Here is a 20,812-nt window from a genome sequence, read left to right as displayed (position 1 = left end):
GGGTATATGCCAGTGCTGCAATTAGACACAATGCAGCAGCTTTTTCTTTTAGATTAAATAGGCTTTCAAACACATAATACTGGTTGAGTGAATTTAAAATATGGTTTAAGCCCCCATACTGATTCTGCAACAACAGCAATAAAGCCAACTTTGAAATAATTAATGATATTTACTTTTACGCTGCTCTGATTTTGTCTCCAGGTCTTCTTCACTGGAAGAGAAATATGAAAGAAGAATTTCAAACCAAATTAAAATCAACGCTTTAAACAAGAATACATTCACGTTTATTAAATAGATAGTAATATTCCAATGTGTTTATATTAGTATTTTTAAATCACATTATGCAGGAACAGTTGAATGGTTAGCCTTAGCTATACGATTTTTACTTCTTGAGTATGATTTTGCTATGTATTCACCCGTTCTCTCACTCATCAAACATTCGCTTCATTGCCGAGCAAGTATGAAGCTAGGTGTTAGTGCTCATAATTTATTTGCATAAGCATTTAGTCAGATAGTAGCTCACTGACTAACGAGGTTAAAAAGAGTTTTAAAAAATTAATTTAAGAATTATAGCATTGTTTTGGCACTTACTACATGCTGGGCACGATTCTAAGCTCTACACATGCATTTTCTTTTTTAATCCTCAAATCAACCCTAAGAGATAAGTATTACTTCTAACCCCATTTTATAGATAAGTAAGTAAGGTTAATATCTTGTCCAAGAAGCATAGGCGGTATTCAAATCCAAATCATCTACTGTCAGATACGTGTTTCTAACCACTATATAAAACATTTCTAAAGCATGTTAAAATGCTAAAACAAAATGAAACAAAACAAAAAACAACTTCATCAAAATTCCAAGCTTTAATCTTTCTGTTCTTCCTGTTTAATCTCTCTTTTTCTTTCTGTTTAATCTTTTTCTTCTGTTGACAGAGGCTGAGCCCCTATATTGTTAAGCAAAGAGTCCAGATGTTCCTACAAAGCCCAGGGCATGGTCCAGTCAAAGACTAGGTCATTTAAGTTCCTAATTCTCAGGGCTGCTGAAAAGGCTGCCACCCACACAGGCTGTGTGGATCTCTCTGCTCCATGGAGGGAACATAATTTTTGTCTTTTCCTCCTTGGCAGGAGCCATTGCAAGGCACACTCAAGGAAGGCTATGCTTTTATGTTCTCTAAATTTTGTACTTCACTTTCACTTATTTAAAAACACATTTTATATATAAATTTTATATTTACATAATCATACATATAAATATAAATTAGACTATTGGCAATTATCATATAAAATCAATTTCTCAATGAACAGTGATGTCCACCCCTTTAAAGACACCTGATACACAGAGCTCTGAACTTACTTATAAAGGTAACTTAGGAGCTTCGCTAATTAGCTGTATTAATGAGTTCTTTGCAAATACATTAAGAGATGAAAAAGGAACATACGCAACTTGTGAGGAATGCATCATTTTCTGAAAAGCAAGGCAGATGAATTCATTCTTTTAACAATATAAATTATGTATATAAAATTATTGAGTACCTATACTATATGCTAAACTCCGTGTTTACTGCTAGGGATACAAACACGAATTGCACACTGTCCCTACCCTTACAGGGCTTACAGTCTAGTAAGAGAAACGCAAAACAGGGAATTACACTAAAACTGAGGAAAAATGAAGGGGCACTTGTTATCACATAGCTTGAACATCCAACAGAACTGAGTGCAGGGGCAGAGAGGCAAGAAGTGGCCTAGGGATGGGAAATCTGATGGAGGAGTAGGAGACAGCAGAGGGAAAAGGGAGAGGGGAGGGAATAGTGCTCCAGAGAGAGAACAATATGTGTAAAGTCCAAAAGGCAAGACAACTAGGGGCATTTGAGAAAGAAAAGTGGGGAGACAAAGAGGCTGCAGTTGTCAAGGCAACAGATGATATTAGCTTAGATTAGGAAAGTGGCAGTGAGGGATAGCAGTGGGGATAGAAAGAAGTGGATTTTTTTGACTGATTAGAGGTGGGGCATGAGTGAGAGGTGGGAGCTAAGGGCCCGGGAATCACAGGGCTATTCACTGAGATGAGGAACATAGAAAGAGCAGGCTTGCAGGAGAGATGCAATCAGTTTGGGGTACGCTGAGTCTGACTTGCCAATAGAAAATCTGAGGCGGCAGAGTGCAAACGCAGGTTTGAAGATTAGGAGAGAGATCTAGACTAGATTTATAGATTTAGCAGCTCAAACCACATTTTATCCCTCACTGACAATGTTCTTCCATGACTTACCTCTATAGTAAATGTTAATTCGACAAATATTTATTACATCCTGCTAGGTGCCAGCAGAAACTGTGCTAGGTACAGGATTCTATTTGATGTAAATTAACACAAATAAACAAAAACAAAGAACACAAAAAAAAATTTGATTTATTTTATGAAAAATTAACACGCTTAGATGTGACCAAATCTTATATATCTGCTTAGCAATTAAAAGTCTTGAAGAATTATTTGGAACTGCTTGTAATAATCCCAATTACTCACAGAGCAATTAAGGTAAAAATTAACAATGTTTGTGGCATAAGTAATGTTTTGATTTAATTTATAAACCATGATGAATAATGGATAACATCATTTATCCACCCATATCATTTATTCAGTAAGTTTCCTTCTTCCTCATAAATACATTAGGCAGTCCTAAATTGCAGCACGTCCACGCTACTCCCAACAAACAGTTTTATTGTGGATGACACAAGTGTCTCTAAAATGAAAGAAAGCTTGATTTATTTTAACATCGTCAATTGTTTTTCTTATTTTCTTTTCATGAGAGGTCATTTGATGAAGAGCATAATCTAATTTTTATATAGTCATTTTCCAAGGCTCAGTTTACTACCGAGAGAATAATGGATGGTTATTTTGAAAAAGAGAGAAAGTTAACTGCAGTCAGAATGCAAGAATTAATGCTGCTGGTTTTAGCTGCCAAACTGGTTTTTTACATGGACACAAACTCAGAAAAATGTACTGATGAAAAGTAGTACAGATGGATTCCTTGTGAAAAAAAAGTTTACATGCTTGAAAGAAAGAGTATCCAGCTCCCACTGAAGAAAGAAATCGTAACACCATTAAATAAGAAAATCAGAAAGAAAAAAAATGAAATAACACAAAATAAAATGTACTTTTAGTGACTAAGGCAGTGAGTGGTTCTTGGACGGTTTCTTCAGAACTATGTTCTTCAACCCCTTTGAAGGAGCTGAGATTTTAAAGGACTATAGAGCAAGAAGCCTTAGAAGGAAAGAATAGTCTAGTTAATTGAGAACTACAATTTTTTTCCACTTCATCTTCACAAGAACCCTTTGAAGTCAGTGGATGTTAATGTCCCTATTTTACAGACAAAGAAACTGAGGCTAAAAGAGCTTAAGTGAACTGCCCATAGTCAGTAAATAACTGAAGCCAGAAACCTGGAACCTGAGGTCTTAGGAAAATCAACTTGTTCTATTTTTATTCTCCTAGCTGTTGGTTTTTAGCCCCTTACTGGTTCTTTTTTGTTTTTACTCTTTTTCTTCGTATCATCTTAGTCAACCCTATTTATTTATGGAATTGTTCATAGTTTTATTTCTGAGTATATTTTTATATTTAATAACTATTAACTATATAAGTTCGATCAGCTTAGCCTAGTTACCTGCTTTCCTCACCTGTTTTTAATGTGATGCATGCTGAGGCTGAGTTGGATTTTTATATTCATTACGCCTGGTTCAACCTTTCTCTGAATTTCAAAGTAGTTCCCATACATTAATGGATTCTCTGATTCTCTCAGATCAGAGAGACCGAATTTAGTCCCATGTTCACCCATTCAACTAACTTAAGGCCCCAAAGGTCAAATCACTCTCCCCTAAGAGGCCCTAGAGGCAGCTCAAGGGAAACTTTGGAGCAATAAAGTCATCTTATTTCCAGAGTAGTTCAACATCACAGTGAGGATCATTATTTTATCCCATAGAACATAGAAATGTACATTACATGGTTAAAACAAGTTTACAAAGATTAAAATGAGCAAATGGACTCTGACAGGTCATTACCAGAAAAATTGTGCTATTTACTTGCACCTATTTAGAAAAGACAATCTGTTCTATTATCTAAGCTATTCACTCACTGGAAGCTTATAAGAATCAAGTTACAGTTTACAGAGATAAGGAGAAAATATGGACGAGTGCACGCAGGCATATTTTTATCATGTGTGTTCCAGTTTCACATCTTCTTCCACCAGTTGCAGAAAAGCGTGAGTTTGATGCTGCTGGTGTAAATATTCACAGTCATGACAAGGCTGGACTATTCGGTACAGACCTGCATCATCCTATACTGTCCAATATCACACTGTGGTGCTATTGTACGCTAGTGTCAACCATGATTCCTGCCTTATGCAATGCAAACATGACCAAAGGTGCTTAAATAAAATTCCAATTTATCAGGATTGAAAAACAAATTCAGTATTTATATCAAGAGTAATAAAGTAAACAAGAGCAGGAAAAGAAGAGATAGAAAAGATGAATGTAAAATACTTTACCAGGGTTAGGAGAAAAAAATGGTGTTTGAGATCTGATCATATTGTTGGAAGAAGGTACCATGAACTGCATTGGTCTCATATGGTTATCTTGCAGTTTCCTGAAACCAGCTTGTTGGTTCTCAAATATATTTCGAATGTTTTCAAGCTTGAATTGTACGGTCTGCATTTGAATCTACAGGGTGCATAAGAACTCTATGAAATATTTTCTGAAATGGGGTCATTACAAATCCTATTATATTTCTCAGACTCAGTCAAAAAATAATTTAGAGTTTAAAATATAACTAGAAGAAATTTAGGAAAGAAATGGAAAATAGATTAATGTACTATCTTCGTATGGTTATAAAACCATGAGATCTCCAACAAAACAACTTAAAGAAGAAATTTATCAAGCAGTCATGAAATAGGTCACTGCATAAAGCAATTTACCCTTCACAGGCTGCAAGGGATAATGGCTGGAAAAGAAGGTAAGTTCAGCATGAGAAAGCCATCAAGTTAAGCACTGTCATCATAATTTGTTATATTTTAGCCTGAAGGACATTCTTGAGTTCTCCATGTTTTAAAAAGAGCCACTGATGGATAATATCCCCTTCTGCTCCTCTGAGATGATTTGAGGTGGTTAGCTAAGCTTAGTTGTTTCCAGAGAATGACTTGGTTATTGCCATGGCCATGTTTCTGACTTTCTGGGGCATCCCTTATGATCTTTAGCTAAGCATGGATTTAGATACTCCTCCAAACTTCAATTAGACTATAGGACATTTGAGCAGCAAATAGCATCATAAATGTGTGTATCTACAATGTGAAGAGAGTGCTTCATGACATTTCCAGTGGGGTGATACTGAACTAACCTATAGCTCTGCACTCTGTGAAAAGCAGCTTCCACCTGCTCCCCCTTCCCCAAGAAGACTCAGATCCTTTCTTTAAACCTCCCTTCTCAAACTGAATAGAAAAGCCAGATCTATGCCCACAGACCATCTATTGGTGGTCACTGCAGTGTAAAGAACATATGTTTGGCATAGGGTGCTCTTGACATGTGCCCAATATTCTCCTAGGACAGCTTTGGACCTTTCTCCAAGCATTCACAAAAAAATGTATATGAGAGCTCCAAGTATGTGAAAAGAGTTTAAAAATAACAGAGTCAGAGCTCAAAAGGAAATTACTCTTCATTATACAGCAAGCATAAGCCTTTGGATTTTTTGATGCTCAACAGTGGCACTGATATCACATCTAATCCTTAAGCGAACTATGCAATTACAATTTGATATATAGTTAGCTGTGATCTGATATATAGTTAGCTGTGAAGTAGTAAAACTCTTATCAACACTAGTGTAATTATGGTTTTTAAAATTTTGTTTACTTGAAAAAAACCCTCTTACCTTGAGTTCAGGAGATAAAATTATATCAAATTCATACTGTAGGGTTTCAGGATCATAATTTATAAAGGGCAGAGCCATTTCAAGAAAATGTTCGATATCTCGGAGGGCTTTCTGAGCATCTTCTTTAGACTGAAACTTATCTATTTCCTGATTAGCTAGAAGACATTCTCCTTCATCACAGCACTGAAGAGCCTGGTGAACAAATCACACACACACAAAACGCCCCATGAGTGAGTGAAAAAGAAACATGTCTGTTTCTTAAGACAGTATTTATCAGCCCTGGTTTCTGTCAATCAGAGTTGTTTTTGTTGCTATTAAAAAAGAAAGATATCTGGGTTGTACACCCGGAAATTCTGACTCGGTAGCTCAGGGCCGTAAGCTCCACAGGTATTTCTGATGCAGAGCCAAGGCTGGGAAGCGCAGCATTTATTTCATAAGGAATTCATTCTGCAGCAGGAGTCTGACCATTCTCTCAACACTAACACTCGAGTCGCATGCTATTTTCCCCAAATCAATAACTGAAATATGAAACTCCTAGTAAAATATAAAGCGTAATATAAATGTGTAATGATTGCCGAGGACAAGGATAAAAGTTTCCTTGCCAGAGAAGATGTGCGGATTAAAACGTTCAGGTCCAATTCAGGTACAGTGCCTATAAGTGATATCCCTATTTCACATTCCACTGCCAAGACCAGATCTTCTCTCCATTGCTTAATCATGAAATGGGTCAGATCCACAAGCTGTGGAGGAATATTTTCCAGTCACTGTTTAATTTTTATTGCTGTAACTATGAAATGTGGAAGGAATTTTAGGCTTTAGCTAAATGCCCTCAGGGCTTTAAAAAAATGCTCTGACTGCAAAATATCACCTGAGTAGAGGCTTCAGAGATCTACCCAAAATAGAAAGGAAGCCATCGCAATCACGATCTCAATATTTGGAACAGAGGCCAAAATTCTTACAATATTAGACCTGCCATGAATTCTGCAGAAGTAATACGGATTAAATAAGCATAATCAAACTCAGACTTCTTACAAACTTAAATCCAAAGCTATACCAGACCCTGACTCTATAACCTCTGACAAGGACCCAAGAAAAATATTTATCATCTTTTTCAGAAATGCATCATTTCCCATACCACTACCTGCTGTAGGAGTTTATGCATTTTGAAGGTCCTGCTGAGCTGTATCCGTTTGGTTTTGATCTCATTAACCAAAATATCAGAAAGGTAACGCAGCTCGTTGCACCTCTGACAGATCAAATCAAGTGCATAATGATGATTTGCTGCAAGTCTGTGTCCATGTAAAATCACAAACCGGGCCTTTGCTAACAGATCCTGATTTTAAGAAAGAAGTAAAACAATAACTGCATGATCTCTGTCCAAATACAGGGGTAAAAAGAAAGTAACTAAGAAGCAAATTGGTTGAGCAAGGGAGATATACTGTGAAAAATATGATTTGATGTCATACTTCTACAGGCTGCAAAAAAGGCTTACAGTTACAGTAATTAGCTAGAACAGTTGATGTCATCAGAAGCTCACTCATTTCTGTAACAGAAACAGAAAATAACCAGCTGCCCAGAATGTGGATGAAATTTGCTTCCCTTGATATGTACAGATTTAGAACTGCGTATATCAAATGAAGTACACAACAGCCAAAGAAAGCTAATGGATTTCACATATCTCAGCCTTGGAAATCTCGTTAGAGTTGTCATCTATCTGACCATTTTACAGGCCTGATGTGAACGTCACAAGGTTTCCATGCGAAAAGGGATCTTAGCAGCCTTGCCTCCACTCTATCAACTACTGACCCCTTTAGTACAGTGACTGAAATATAGTAGAAGTTCAGGAAATGTTTGTCAAGATAAAATAAATAAAAATACCGAAGCCCAGAATGAAGAAGTGACTAACCTAGTTAGCTAGTGGGAAAACTGGGGTTAAAATAGGGAGTTGTTTAATGGGAACAGTTTTCAATTTTGAAAGATGAAAAAGTCCTAAAGATTGGTGGCACGACAATGGGAATATACCTAACACTACTGAACTGTACACTTAAAATGATTAAGGTGGTAAGTCTTATGCATCTTTTATCACAATTAAAACTAAAATTTATTAAAAACAAATGCAAAAAAAAAAAAAAAACACAAAGCCCCCTAGTTTCCAAGCCAGTTACCTTCTCTTTCTACCTTAGAGATTTGTAAATTGCCCCACAATCACAAAAATCTACAAGAATAACTCCAGAACTGGTAGCCACAACCGCTTCTTAACAATTTTTGTTTTTAGGTACTAGTGGTTCATCATAAATTTGCTGAGAATACACCCTAAATACTATGGCCTTGTTCTCACATACGAGATAGGGGAGCAAAGCTAGAGTTTGGTAAGTATTAAAGCCATGAGTCCAAGCTTTAAGACCAGCAGAATAATGGCAGCTAGCCCTTTTGATTACTTACTATATATCCATATATCTCAGGTATTGTGCTAAGTGTTTTACCTACGATACCTAAATGAATCTTTACAATCACTCCACAAAGTAGGTCATTTCAATCCTATGTATAGATGGACTTTGAGGCTTAGAAAATGTAATCAATTTATCAAAGGTCACACAGCTAGTAAGACTAAGTAGATTTATCTGTATTAATTTGGTTCATATGCATGTATCAAATGACGAATATTTTAAGGAATTATGTTTTTGTATGTTTCCATCATTTCCAAGTACCAAATAGCATTTTTCTAACAAAAATTGTGGTAGGTTTTGTTTATCTTTTTTTTCATTAAATTTATCAGGGTGACATTAGTTAATAAAATTATATAGGTTTCAAGTGTACAATTCAATATTACATCACATGTATATTGTATTGTGTGTTCATCACTCAAAGTTAAATATTCTTCCGTTACCATAAAGTCCTAGCTAGAGCAATCAGGCAAGAGAAAGAAATAAGAGGCATTCAATTTGGGAATGAAGAAGTCAAATTGTCACCTTTTGCAGATGGCATGATTCTCTACATAGAAAACCCTATAACTCCACAAGAACACTACTAGAAACAATAAGCAAATACAATAAAGTTTCAGGATACAAAATTAATGTGCAAAAATCCATAGCATTCTTATACACTAGCAATGAATTTTCAGAAAAAGAAATGAAGAAAACATTTCTTTTGCAATTGCAACAAAAAGAACAAAATACCTAGGTATAAACTTAATGAAGCATGTGAAGGACCTATACACTGAAAACTATAAGACATTATTAAAAGAAATTGAAGAAGACACAAAGAAATGGAAAGATATTCTGTGTTCATGGATTAGAAGAATCAACATAGTAAAATGGCCATATTACCCAAATCAATATAGAGATTTAATGCAATCTCCATCAAAATTCCAATGGAATTTTTTAAAGAGATAGAACAAAACAAAACAAAACAAAACATCAGATTTGTATGGACTCACAAAAGACCCCCAACAGCCAAAGCAATCCCGAGAAAAAAGAACGAGGCTGGAGGAACCACTTGTCTGACTTCAAATCGTACTACAAAGCGACTAATAAAAACGGCATGGTATTGACAGAAAAACAAACACAGAGATCAATGGAATAGAATTGACAGCCCAGAAATAAACCCTAGTATATATGGGAAAATAATTTTCAGCAAAAGAGCCAAAAACATACAACGGAAAAACCAAATAGCATTCTTGACAGACATTTTTTCTAGCTTCTTCAAAATGATTTAGGATCTTGTTCCTATTGGTGGGCCTAAAACAGTTCACAACATTATCTCAGAGGCCTCCTGTTACAACTACATGACTTATGTAGTGTCACCCAGACCCACATTGAACAAAACAAAAATAATATAGACCAGTATTATTGAACCAAGTATACAGATTGTTGCTGAGAGATTAATCATAAGGGTTTATACTACTGAAAACTATCAAAATGTAACTATTATACTTAATAAATATAATGAACATCTGAAATACAATCTTACCTGAGAATTTTCATCTAAGTTTTCCAACTTCTTTATTTTTTGTTTTATTTGCGATATATTCCCTGTGACATCTGCCAACTCTGCTTGTTGGTTTAATAGAAATTCAACTTCACTCACAAGCTAAAAATAGAAATAAAAATTAGTCTTAAAAGCATGGAAATTATTAAGCATTTTCCCTTAATAATCAAGTTCTGAAGGAAATTCTATTAAATAAGACCATTGATATGGAAGTATTATACGTACGGAAAATGTTTTGTTATTTTATTCACAGAAATTGATATAATCTATTACATTTTAACCTCTTAAATATCAGTGTGTACTGTTGATTTATAAAACATCACAATGTACATGTGAGAATACATAAATGTGGATGTGTATGGAGGTATGTATATGTATATATACCTGCATATATATTCCCTAGCTCTATGGTGAATGGTTCTAGAAACAAAGACCCTTTGGTAACAATGAGCACACCAAGCACACCTCCCCAGATCTTGGTACACCAAAATATTTAACAGTAATAAATTAGAAATCATTGAAAAACTAGGAAGCCATGAACTCAATAAATAGATACATAAATAAATGGGGAGAAGGGAAGGCCCTTGCATCTGGTAGTATGCCTATGTGGACTGGAAAGTGGGGAGAGAACACTAGAGATGGAAAATCTGCATTTCACAACCATTATAGTAAAGACTGATTGAAGCAAGAATCATCAATTGATACTAAACCTGTGGTAATCTTTTGATGAGGAGGAAGGTATTTGCATGGCCTTAAATTTTCTCCCCACATGTTTACTACTAGATACGGGCAGAGGGGGTAGTAACTACACAGTGGAGAAATTCAATAGCACCCTGACTGGGTGATCAAAATCCATATCAACAATGAGGGGCAGGTGGACTTCATTTACCTCCACATGTGATACCCTCAGAAGGATACATCACTTATGTAGTATTCTAGGTGGTCATAGGTTAATCTAATCATGAGAAAATGTCAGATAAACTCAAAACGAACATTTTATTTTAAAAAAGTCTGTATTCTTCAAAACTGTCTGTGTTATAAAAAACAAAGAAAAAAGAAAGGCTACGGAAATGTTCTAGATTAAAGGCAACTAAAAAGATATGATAACTAAATGCAACACATGGCCCACTAGACTAGATCCTATACTGGACAAGGTGGGAGGGAATGACAAAGGATAGTATTGAGTGAGCTGATAAAATTGGAGTACTGATGGTAGATAATACAAAAGTATTACATTATCGTTGACTGCGCTGAATTTGATAACTGCACTGTGATTATGCAACAGAATATTTCTATTCTGTATATTCAAGAATATCGCAAGTTTGGCAATATTCAAAACATTCTGTAAGTTTGAAATTTCCAAACAAATTTTCTTTACATTAACTTCCTAACTATATACAGACTCTGTCTACACGTCACTATGAGATACAGATTGCATTAGTGAGATTACAGTTCAAACAATAACAATAACAATATTGATTAGAGCCAACGATGACTTGAACCAACAGAACATAACTACAGGACAAGAATTTAGTATGGATGCACATTAACATATAAATAGAAGAATAATAAGAATGTTCAAGAAAAGTGTGTTTTTACATGTGTTCGGCTGGGGAAGAGGGAGAGACACAAATATCTGGAAGGAACAAAAGCAATCTGACCTAGTCTTACTTTAAAGAGGGTTTCAAGGAGGGTATGGCATTTTAAAATTTGTTTGAATCACAGTAGATGAAAGAGCTAGTAGTAACTGAGCTCTGTGTCTAGAATGCAGTGCCCCTCCCAAATCTAATTCTGCTAGAACAAATAAAACACCAAGAAGTAAACCACTCATGAGTAGAAAACAAGCTGGCCACACAGAAAACAGGAAAAAAAAAGTGGGTTTTCCTTAGATTTCCTAGTAATATATATGAAAGAGACTGCAAGGAGCTTGGACATTACTGCAAAGAAAAGAAGAAACTAAATTTATGTCTCTTGACCACATATGATAGATTTTCCAGAAGGATACGACTAGAACATACTTATAATCTTTTAAATAATATATAACCAAACATGATTTAATTTCATCCATCAGGCTTTTCGTAGGTGTAAATTGCTGGATCAGAAGAAAAACAAAATGTTTTGTTAGATCATGTTAAATATGGCCAACATAGATATATGGTATTTTAAAAAATCAAGAAGGAAGTTGATATTATTTCCTTAGAAAGCTGTCTCATACTCTGAAGGCATTTTATATCTAAAATTAATTTGAATAACAAACACCAGGGTAGATAGCAACTTTGTCTTTGTCATATATGTTAGCACATAAGTGCACTTTCATAGGAAGTAAGGCACAGAAGTAGAAGTCTTGGCATTTAGTAGTACTCTTCATTCAAGGTCAAGACTCACTTACAGTTGTCTCCTCTTCATCTCTCTATGGGTATAAATGGACATCTTGTGAGACTATTTCTGATGATCAATGAGTAAGAATCTCTGGCATAATGAAAATAAATGTATAGAGGAATGTTTCAACTGACCTCTTGAAAATCCTGCTCAAACTTCCATAGTTGCAGATACTGCTCCATTTTCATTTGGTGTTTTTCCCAAAATCCATCAAAAGCACTTTCCATGTCATGTACTTGAGTCAACAATCTGAACATAGAAAAGTCATAGAATTCCTTAAAAACAACCATTTTGTAAGCATGTACATAAACCTGGTCTGGACATTAAGAATTAAAGGCAAAGTCACGGTCCATGACACTTGGTCCAGGTAGAGACCATCGGTGTCCACGGAACCTCATTTACAAGTCAACTAATTTCTGTGAGACAACTCAGAAAGGAGTTCTCAGATTTCCGGAGGTCTAAGAATTCTTTCACATGCAACAGATTACAGCAAAAATGTGTAATCCCCTTTCCAGAATCTAAAATAAGAAACTCTAAACCAAAAAGTAAGTACTCACTTATTAATAGTTTGCCAGTCACCACTTATTTGATGATGTTCAAGTCTTGAACTGACAGCTTCTTCAGTGTCAGGCACTTCCAGATTTGTTAGCAGAACTTTTCCTTCTTTGGTTACAGTTGTTATATCATTCTGTACAAAGGCACAATAGGATGTATCAACCTACTAATAACCTAATCTGAATGACCTAAAGAGAAGGAAGCATATACCTATAGTATGCAGAACAGAAACAAGAGTTCAAGAATATCCTTTGTTTTCATTACTGAAAAATCAAGGAATACCTCAGTACGTACCACAGAATCCAAAAGTTGTGAGAATCTCCAAGAAGCCTCTGCCTGTTGAGATGGATGTTGCAGTCACTATTTCCATAAGATCTTTACAGGCAGAAGTACCCCATGCTCCATTTGTAGTCTCCTCCTCTTACTGGTAGAAAGTTCTAATTTATTCTATTCTATTCTGCTAATATTTTTAATGCACTCCAATAGGGCAGAAGTAGCATAATAAAGACTATCACGCTAGAAAGCATACAAATACTATTAAATGCATGCTCAGATATAGTTAGATGCCTTTCCTACTAATCCTTAACTGTTACTCATTTCTTCCTGCCATAAATATTAGGGTACTTCACATTTGTATTAATTCATCATGAAGCATATGCTTCTATTCAGAAGGCCTTAACCTTGGATAATGGATTCTTCGGGCATGTGAGAGTGATGTGTGACTTCCTTCAGGAGATCCAAACATTTTTCTGGGAACAGGTTCCATGACACTACCACCAATATGAATAAGAACATAAACATTAAGAGCTAATGCCAACTATGTGCCAAACACTGTTGTATATTTATCACATATTTTGCTCAGCTTATCCTCACAACAACCCTACAAGGTATGCATGTATCATCATCATCACCATCATCATCATCAACCTCACTGCACATATAAAAAGGCTAAAACTCAGAGAGGGTAAGCAAATTATCCAATCACACAGCTTGTGAGAAACAGAGTTTTCTTTCCTTGAACAGAGTTTTGCTTTTGGGTTATGATTGAAATCCTCACTTTCTCTCCTCTTCTTAATTTAAAAATGTCACCTCCACATAGAGCTTGTGTCTGTCAGTGCCCATAGCAAGCCTATTATCATAGGAAGGACCTGAGTCATACAGGAAGGTGCTTGCTCAGATCATTCTTAAATTTTTCGGGAAAAGTGAATCTAAAACTATTTGGTGATTATCTGAATCATGACGCAGAATCCTTCACAACCCAATACTCCAGGCAACCGGGTAGGAGAGAAAAATCAATTTGCTACCTATGGTCTATTGTAGAAACCATCAAGAACTAGTACTTTGTGGAAAAGAAAGCTCGTAATCAATCCAGTAATGTCTGACTTGGTCACAACACTAGTATAAGGCAGAGCCTGAACAAGAAACCAGGCCTCCTGATTCCTCCTCAAGTTCTCCTTCTCCATTTCACATTGTACCTGTGGTGGACGTTAAAAGAGAATGCCTGTGTGCCTCTTGATTCTCACTCTAACTTTCCAAATGAGAGGGCCTTTCCACAAAGTAAAGAATACATCGTAACAAAAGTGATTATGGATTTCTTATTCTGGAGCATTTATATCAACTGTTCTATTTAAAAATAAACAACTTCTCAAGCAAATGCACCATTTACAAACAAGATACTTAGCTTCAACATATCCAGGACATTTTCCTCTTATAAAGTATTCTTATTTTTAATAGTGTGCTTTACAATGTATAAATACAGTTTTCGTCTTTCTACCCACCAATCAGTGTGAAATGGACACACTGAACACCTCTCTAGAAAAAAAAAAAGATCATGAAAAACTTTTGTTGTCCACTCTATCAGACATACCTTTAACAGGTGATACCTTTCAGCACGAACTGCAAGAATTTCTTCTATCGAAGGAATATCATCTGGTAGTTCTGTCTCAGCCAGCTCAGTTCCAAAGGACTGTAACATCTGAGCCATTTCTTTCACTGTGAGGGCAAAATTTTCTATAGCCTGCAAAGAGTCAGTGATTCTTTTAATGCTATGGAAACTCTGCCAGTGTATCAAAACCTGGATCAGTAATCATATTTACTTTTATTTAGGTATGACAGCAAATACAAATATTATGAACTCCTCTCTGCTAAGGAAACTTGGCATTGAGCTTGGCAGTCAACGCTAACTTTGCATCTAAGCCTCTGAGAAACTATAATCAGGTGAAGAGTCTTCTTGAATGTCTTTTATCTAAATTTCCGTACTTATTTCTTGGACATTGATGAAAACTACTCTTAAAGATGTCATGTACTAAGTAGTTTCGTTTATGATCTCAAAAAACACAGGGTTTTCCTTATTCTAGTAAACTCTGCAATTGTAAAATTGCTTTATAATAACTTTACTTCTGAAGAGAGATGCAAACATCAAAGCCACTTTATATTTATCATTTATGAACAAGTACTAGCATTCCAAGCAAGGTGATGGACTGGGGTGATGAAGGAACACCTAGTGACAACAATTCATTTCAGGTTCTGCTGCCCTAAAATGTCAAGTAAGATTCTGCTGTTTGTTTCCAAAATCAATCACTCAGAGAAAGAAGGACAACATATAAACCTTCTGCTTACCACGTAGCTCAAGGTATATGCTCTTTTACTTATAGCTTTATCCGTTATTTAGGGCTAGACACTGCTAATTTTGATAACACACCTTCACATGAATGAACAGGCCTGCTCAATGAAGAATAAGCATGAGGAAAACAGAACCCTGACTTAATTCAACATCATTTAATTACTTCCTTCAGAAGGGTTCCCATATCTCTGAGATTTGGGGTAGAGATTTTTATACTACAAACTCACCCCTGTGAGTTACAGGGCCCTTGTCTAATTGTAAATTTCTAGAACAGAAGGAATCTTTGCTACAAATCTAACTGCCTCAGGAGCAGCACTAGGATGATGAGATTAACAAGACGACTAGCATCTTTTGGGAGTCTGCCATACGCCATGGACCAAACATCTTACATTTGTTGTCTCATTTAATCTTCTCAATATCCCTATGAGGTAAAGTATTATGATTCCTATTTTACAGTTGGGAAAACTGAGACTCAGAGAGGTTATATAACTTGTGCAAGGCTCTATAGCTAAAGATCAGCAGTGCTAGGATTTGAATCCCAACCCTTTATTTCTTCAAGTTACTACATGGCCACAGGAGAGGACGGACATAGGAAGATCTCCTTATTCCCTAGGCCTCTCCTACAATTGCCATCCTCAGTGACTCTTCACCATTTCTAGATATTTCCTATGGAAGAAAATCAAGATGTTGAATTATATATGGATTTTAAAACCTAGGAGCCCCAGAAATCAGTTTTCCCAAAAAGGAAAAGAATTCTAGAACTAGATTTAAAGGCTAATATGAACTATAGTTTCTACAGTAAGGGCAAAAGAAACATACATTTCTGAAGATGATCCATTCACTGTGGCAGTACTGCAAGGTGCCGCCTAACTCAGGGGTTAATTGCTTGTCATCAATGTATGCCAGCAAATCACTAACTGAGCTCAGCATAACAACCTATATAAATAAGCAAGAAAGATACTGTTAACTGCCCTTCGTGGCATCCCCCCTCCTTTCAACTGTAAAATGACTTTAGCATTCATTTAGCAGAAAGTTATCTTTTATAAACAATTCTCTCCTGTACATCCCCCCCAACACACACACACACTACCTTCTTCAGGTAATAACAGTTTTCATTTATAAAACATTTCTCTGTAAAGCAAAATTCATCTCCATAGAAATCCAAACACCTAATTCTCCTTGATCTAAAAATTTGTACTGTTAATAGTCAACCTTTTGAAAGAATGTTATGCTTACCACAATGTAAAAGGGGTTTGCGTAGTTATAATTTATCAGGAGAGACTGATCTTTGCAAAAGTATCAAAATTTATGAGCACTCTATTCCTAGCCCTAAAGCCATATAAAAATATCTTTTAAAAGACCACGGTACTCTGAACTAGCTCAGGATGTAAGTTCATGGGAGTTCAAATACATAAAACACACACTCATTATTTCCTAAAAAGAAAACATCCAGATTTTATACACGCATGTACACATATGTATATACACACACATATATAACATATGTGACAAATATATCTTTTTCAAAAAGAATTGCTTTGTTACAAATTGAGCAATCTATTCCTTTAACAGTAGAAGCAGAAAACTTAGGCATTGCAAATTTACATTTCTGGAAGACAAATTCTATTTTTTTTTCTTTTAAATGCTTTGTGAGCACATATAAAACATCGACAGCATGTTACAAAGCCTTCAGGACAATTAAAGGGACAAAACATTTTTTTAAAATACTCTTACCGGTAGTTTGACCATAAAATCTTCATGGCTAAAACGAAATCCAATGTCTGTGAAAGTTCGTTGAAGAAAACTGGTTGGACGTAGAACCAATACCAAGTGTAAGTTCCCAGGGAAGGAAGCCTGTAGGAAGAAAGAACACAGGAAAGGAAGAAAACAAATGTTAAACCATGCACTCAACTGAGCATATATCAGAAAACATGCAATGAAAGGAAACAAATTTTAAGGCCATAAAAGCCATTAAAAGGACAAACTTTAAAAATGGATATTGATAAAATCTAAAGACATGAAAATGAAAATAAAAATAATATAAGGTCATCAGGTCAAGATCTTTGCAATGCTCATGGCACGGAATTTTCTCATACTAAAGTAATTCCTAAGTTACAAAGAATTATACTCAAGCTTCATTTTGAAGTAGTTATTTGCACTCAAACTGCATTTATTCCCTGTAAAACAGAATTAGGAGTCGGGTTCCCAGGATAGCCCTAAAAGCCAAACAGAGCTAAAATATTGTATAACTGTAGAAAACAATGTAAGAAAACTGTTGTGAACTCAAATTTCATCCGAGCAATATTCACTGAATATCTTGTGTCCATCCACTCCATGTATTTAAGTGAATGATTATTAAGCACTGTTAGCATTCAGTGTACACAAACTAATAATCTCTACCCAGCTTGCAAGAAAATGACAGTCTAATAGTGTAGACATTAATAATCATTAGCTCTACAGCATAATAAATTGATAAGTGAAACACAAGGGAATTAGAATGTACAACAGGAAGTGGTAGCACAGAGCATCCTAGACCTAGGAATGTCAAGAAAGTTTTTGAAGCATAAAGAGGAATTAATTGGATTGGAATGTTGTTCTGGTGCAGCAATGTTTCCCCAGCGTCTAGAATACTGGCACATAGTAGCTGGTCAAGAAATAATTGCTACACGAAAGAGTGCAAAAGACAAGGAGGGAACCATGCAAATTCAGTGAGGGATGGACTGGCATAGCCCAAAATTAATAATATATCACCACATATCAAATGCTTATTCTGTGCCAAGTATTTTGCCAACATTATCATAATTTCTCTTCATAATAATCCCGTGAAGTAGTCAGGCTATCCTTTTCACAAATAAAGAAAGTGAGGTTCAGAGAGTTTAAGTATAACTCGACTCAGCTGGTGAAGCCTTAATTTGCACCTGAGTCATTGCTCTTAATCACTATACTACCCCAGTTCTTCAAGAGGTTCCAGTCAGGAAAGCTAGAGGCAAATACTGCTGGGGGTGTAGAGATGGTGCTAGAAAGATGGGCAGGAGCCAGTTCAGGAAAGACCTTGGGTTTTTCCCTGGAGGCAAGGGAAAACTCTAAGAGGTTTTAAATAGCAGAGCAGCACAATCAGATGTGCACTTTAGAAGGATCACTCTGGTCTGGGGACTGGATTTGGACTAGAGCGAAAGCAGACAGCAGAGCTAGGAGTCTGGTACAATAATCCAAGTCAGGGATGAGGAGTTTCTGACCTAGAACACAAACAATAGCAGGGATGAGGGCACAATTTGGGAGGTACGATCTGCAAGATATGGTGATGACTGTGTCTGATGAGAAAGGAAAAACTAAGACAATCAATATCCAGATTTCTGACTTGAGTAACTGGGTGAATGGTAGGTACAACCCTCACTGATGCGGGGAACACAAGAGAAGCAGGTTTTAAGGAGAGGCATATGATACTGATTCCCATTCCTAGACATGTTGGGTTGAAAGGGTCAGCAGGACCTCCAGATGACGTCCCTCAGCAAATGTATGTACAAGAAGGAGGGAAAGAAATCTAGACCGTGAATGCAGAGTCAGGAGTCAGCCTCAAAACAGCCGATTAAAGCATAATAAAGCGAAATATATCAAAAACATTTACAATACAATAATATTTCGGGCATACTGTAATATTAGTAATCGAACAAGACTGTACTATAAAACAAAATTTAATAAGATATTGTGGGGCAGGGGTAATGGGAACTGTACTTTTGGTTCAATTTGCTGTGAACCGAAATCTGCTTTAAAAAAAAATAAAGTCTATTTTTAAAAAGAGTAACTGTCATTTAGGTATAAGACCTAAGCTCTTGGGAAAATTACATTTAAAACTAGGGATTTAAAAAATTCAATTTGAAAGGGTGATAAAATAAACAATTAAGTGACAATGAGAACTAGAGTGAGAAAAGGAACTGAGTATGATATAAACAGGTAAAAGAGAACAAATTGAAATCAATGATTATGAATAGGCACTAATTAGGATGATTGTCCAACTCAAGTCCCCCAGGTAGCCATGTCTGTGCTACCCTCTCCCTTCATTACTTCTTCCCTTCTGCTATATACTGAATGTTTATGTACCCCCAAAATTCATATCTTGAAAAAAACCCACTGTGATGATATTTGGAGGTGAAGCCTTTGGGAGGTACTAAGGACAGGAGGATGGAACCCTCATGAATAGGATTAGTGCTCATGGAAAAGGGACCCCAAAGAGATCCTTCACCCCTTCTGCCATGTGAGGACACAGAAAAAAGACAACCTTCTATGAACCAGAAAGTGGGCTGTCACCAGACACCAAATCTGTTGGCATCCTGATTATGTACTTCTAGCCTCTAGAACTGTGAGAAATAGATTTCTGTCGATAAGTCACCCAATCTGTGGTATTCTGATATAGCACCCCAAATAAACTAAAAAAGCCTATTATTCTTAATATTCCTAATGAAAACTGTTATCTTTCTTCAAGATCTTGCCCTTCCAACACACAGTGATTATTAGCAGGATGAAAATCTGATGTAAGCAGGACCAAAGTCCTGCGCTAGCATTTCTCAAACTAGAGCTGAGGGAAGGAAACTTTGAGGGTACAGTTTCAGAGCTACTGGTAGTCATGACCCCTGCTGCTGGAGAAAGCTTATTTCAAAGTTCAAAGCCACCTTTTAGAGAGAAACAGAAGCAGAGACAGAAAATCCCAATGATAATGTATATCTTATCCTCTATTATGTACATAATGCATATTTTATGTGATGCATGGTATAAACTTCTCAGTTATTGTAAGAATTAATGAATATAAAAGCACTTCGTAAACTCTAAAAAAAATTAATAAGTTAATTTACCTTGGATTCTTGGACAAGCAGGCTTAGGTAGAAAACTATCGGAATATGGTATGGATAAAAGCTTGCTAAAGTGGAGACTCTGACAAGGACTTGTGAGAATTCTGGACCTATTTTTAGATTGGGAGCACTGATTCTATTTCTATCCCATTCACTTTAGGAGTTAAGCCTTTTCTCCTGCACATGGGTAAATTACTAGTACTGTTATTATACGTGTCAAGCAGGCTTAGGTAGAAAACTATCGGAATATGGTATGGATAAAAGCTTGCTAAAGTGGAGACTCTGACAAGGACTTGTGAGAATTCTGGACCTATTTTTAGATTGGGAGCACTGATTCTATTTCTATCCCATTCACTTTAGGAGTTAAGCCTTTTCTCCTGCACATGGGTAAATTACTAGTACTGTTATTATACGTGTCTGCTTTGATCCAGCCTTTTTTTTTTTTTTTTTTTTTTATTTTTCAGTGCAATTGAAAGACCCCTACTTTTGCCAAACCTTGAAACAAAATTACTTTTTTTTTTAT

General features: G+C 36.0%; 1 protein-coding gene across 1 annotated transcript in view; it reads right to left on the bottom strand.

The window, feature by feature from the left end:
- MCF2 (MCF.2 cell line derived transforming sequence) overlaps window positions 1-20,812 on the bottom strand; it is a 60,172-nt gene that overhangs the window by 24,821 nt on the left and 14,539 nt on the right. Inside the window, exons 4-14 of the mRNA XM_006924203.1 lie at window positions 17,180-17,299; window positions 16,265-16,381; window positions 14,690-14,839; window positions 12,825-12,955; window positions 12,402-12,516; window positions 9,871-9,990; window positions 7,043-7,234; window positions 5,902-6,093; window positions 4,529-4,700; window positions 3,009-3,068; window positions 174-211 (exon numbers count right to left, since the gene is read on the bottom strand). Coding sequence (XP_006924265.1) covers window positions 174-211; window positions 3,009-3,068; window positions 4,529-4,700; window positions 5,902-6,093; window positions 7,043-7,234; window positions 9,871-9,990; window positions 12,402-12,516; window positions 12,825-12,955; window positions 14,690-14,839; window positions 16,265-16,381; window positions 17,180-17,299 — 1,407 coding nt within the window. The remainder of the gene's footprint in view (window positions 1-173; window positions 212-3,008; window positions 3,069-4,528; window positions 4,701-5,901; window positions 6,094-7,042; window positions 7,235-9,870; window positions 9,991-12,401; window positions 12,517-12,824; window positions 12,956-14,689; window positions 14,840-16,264; window positions 16,382-17,179; window positions 17,300-20,812) is intronic.

This window comes from Pteropus alecto, unplaced genomic scaffold (assembly GCF_000325575.1).
Source record: "Pteropus alecto unplaced genomic scaffold, ASM32557v1 scaffold139, whole genome shotgun sequence".
Lineage (NCBI taxonomy): Eukaryota > Metazoa > Chordata > Mammalia > Chiroptera > Pteropodidae > Pteropus > Pteropus alecto.
The sequence above is the reverse complement of the archived record's forward strand: the minus strand, read 5'-3'. Positions and strand labels throughout refer to the sequence as shown.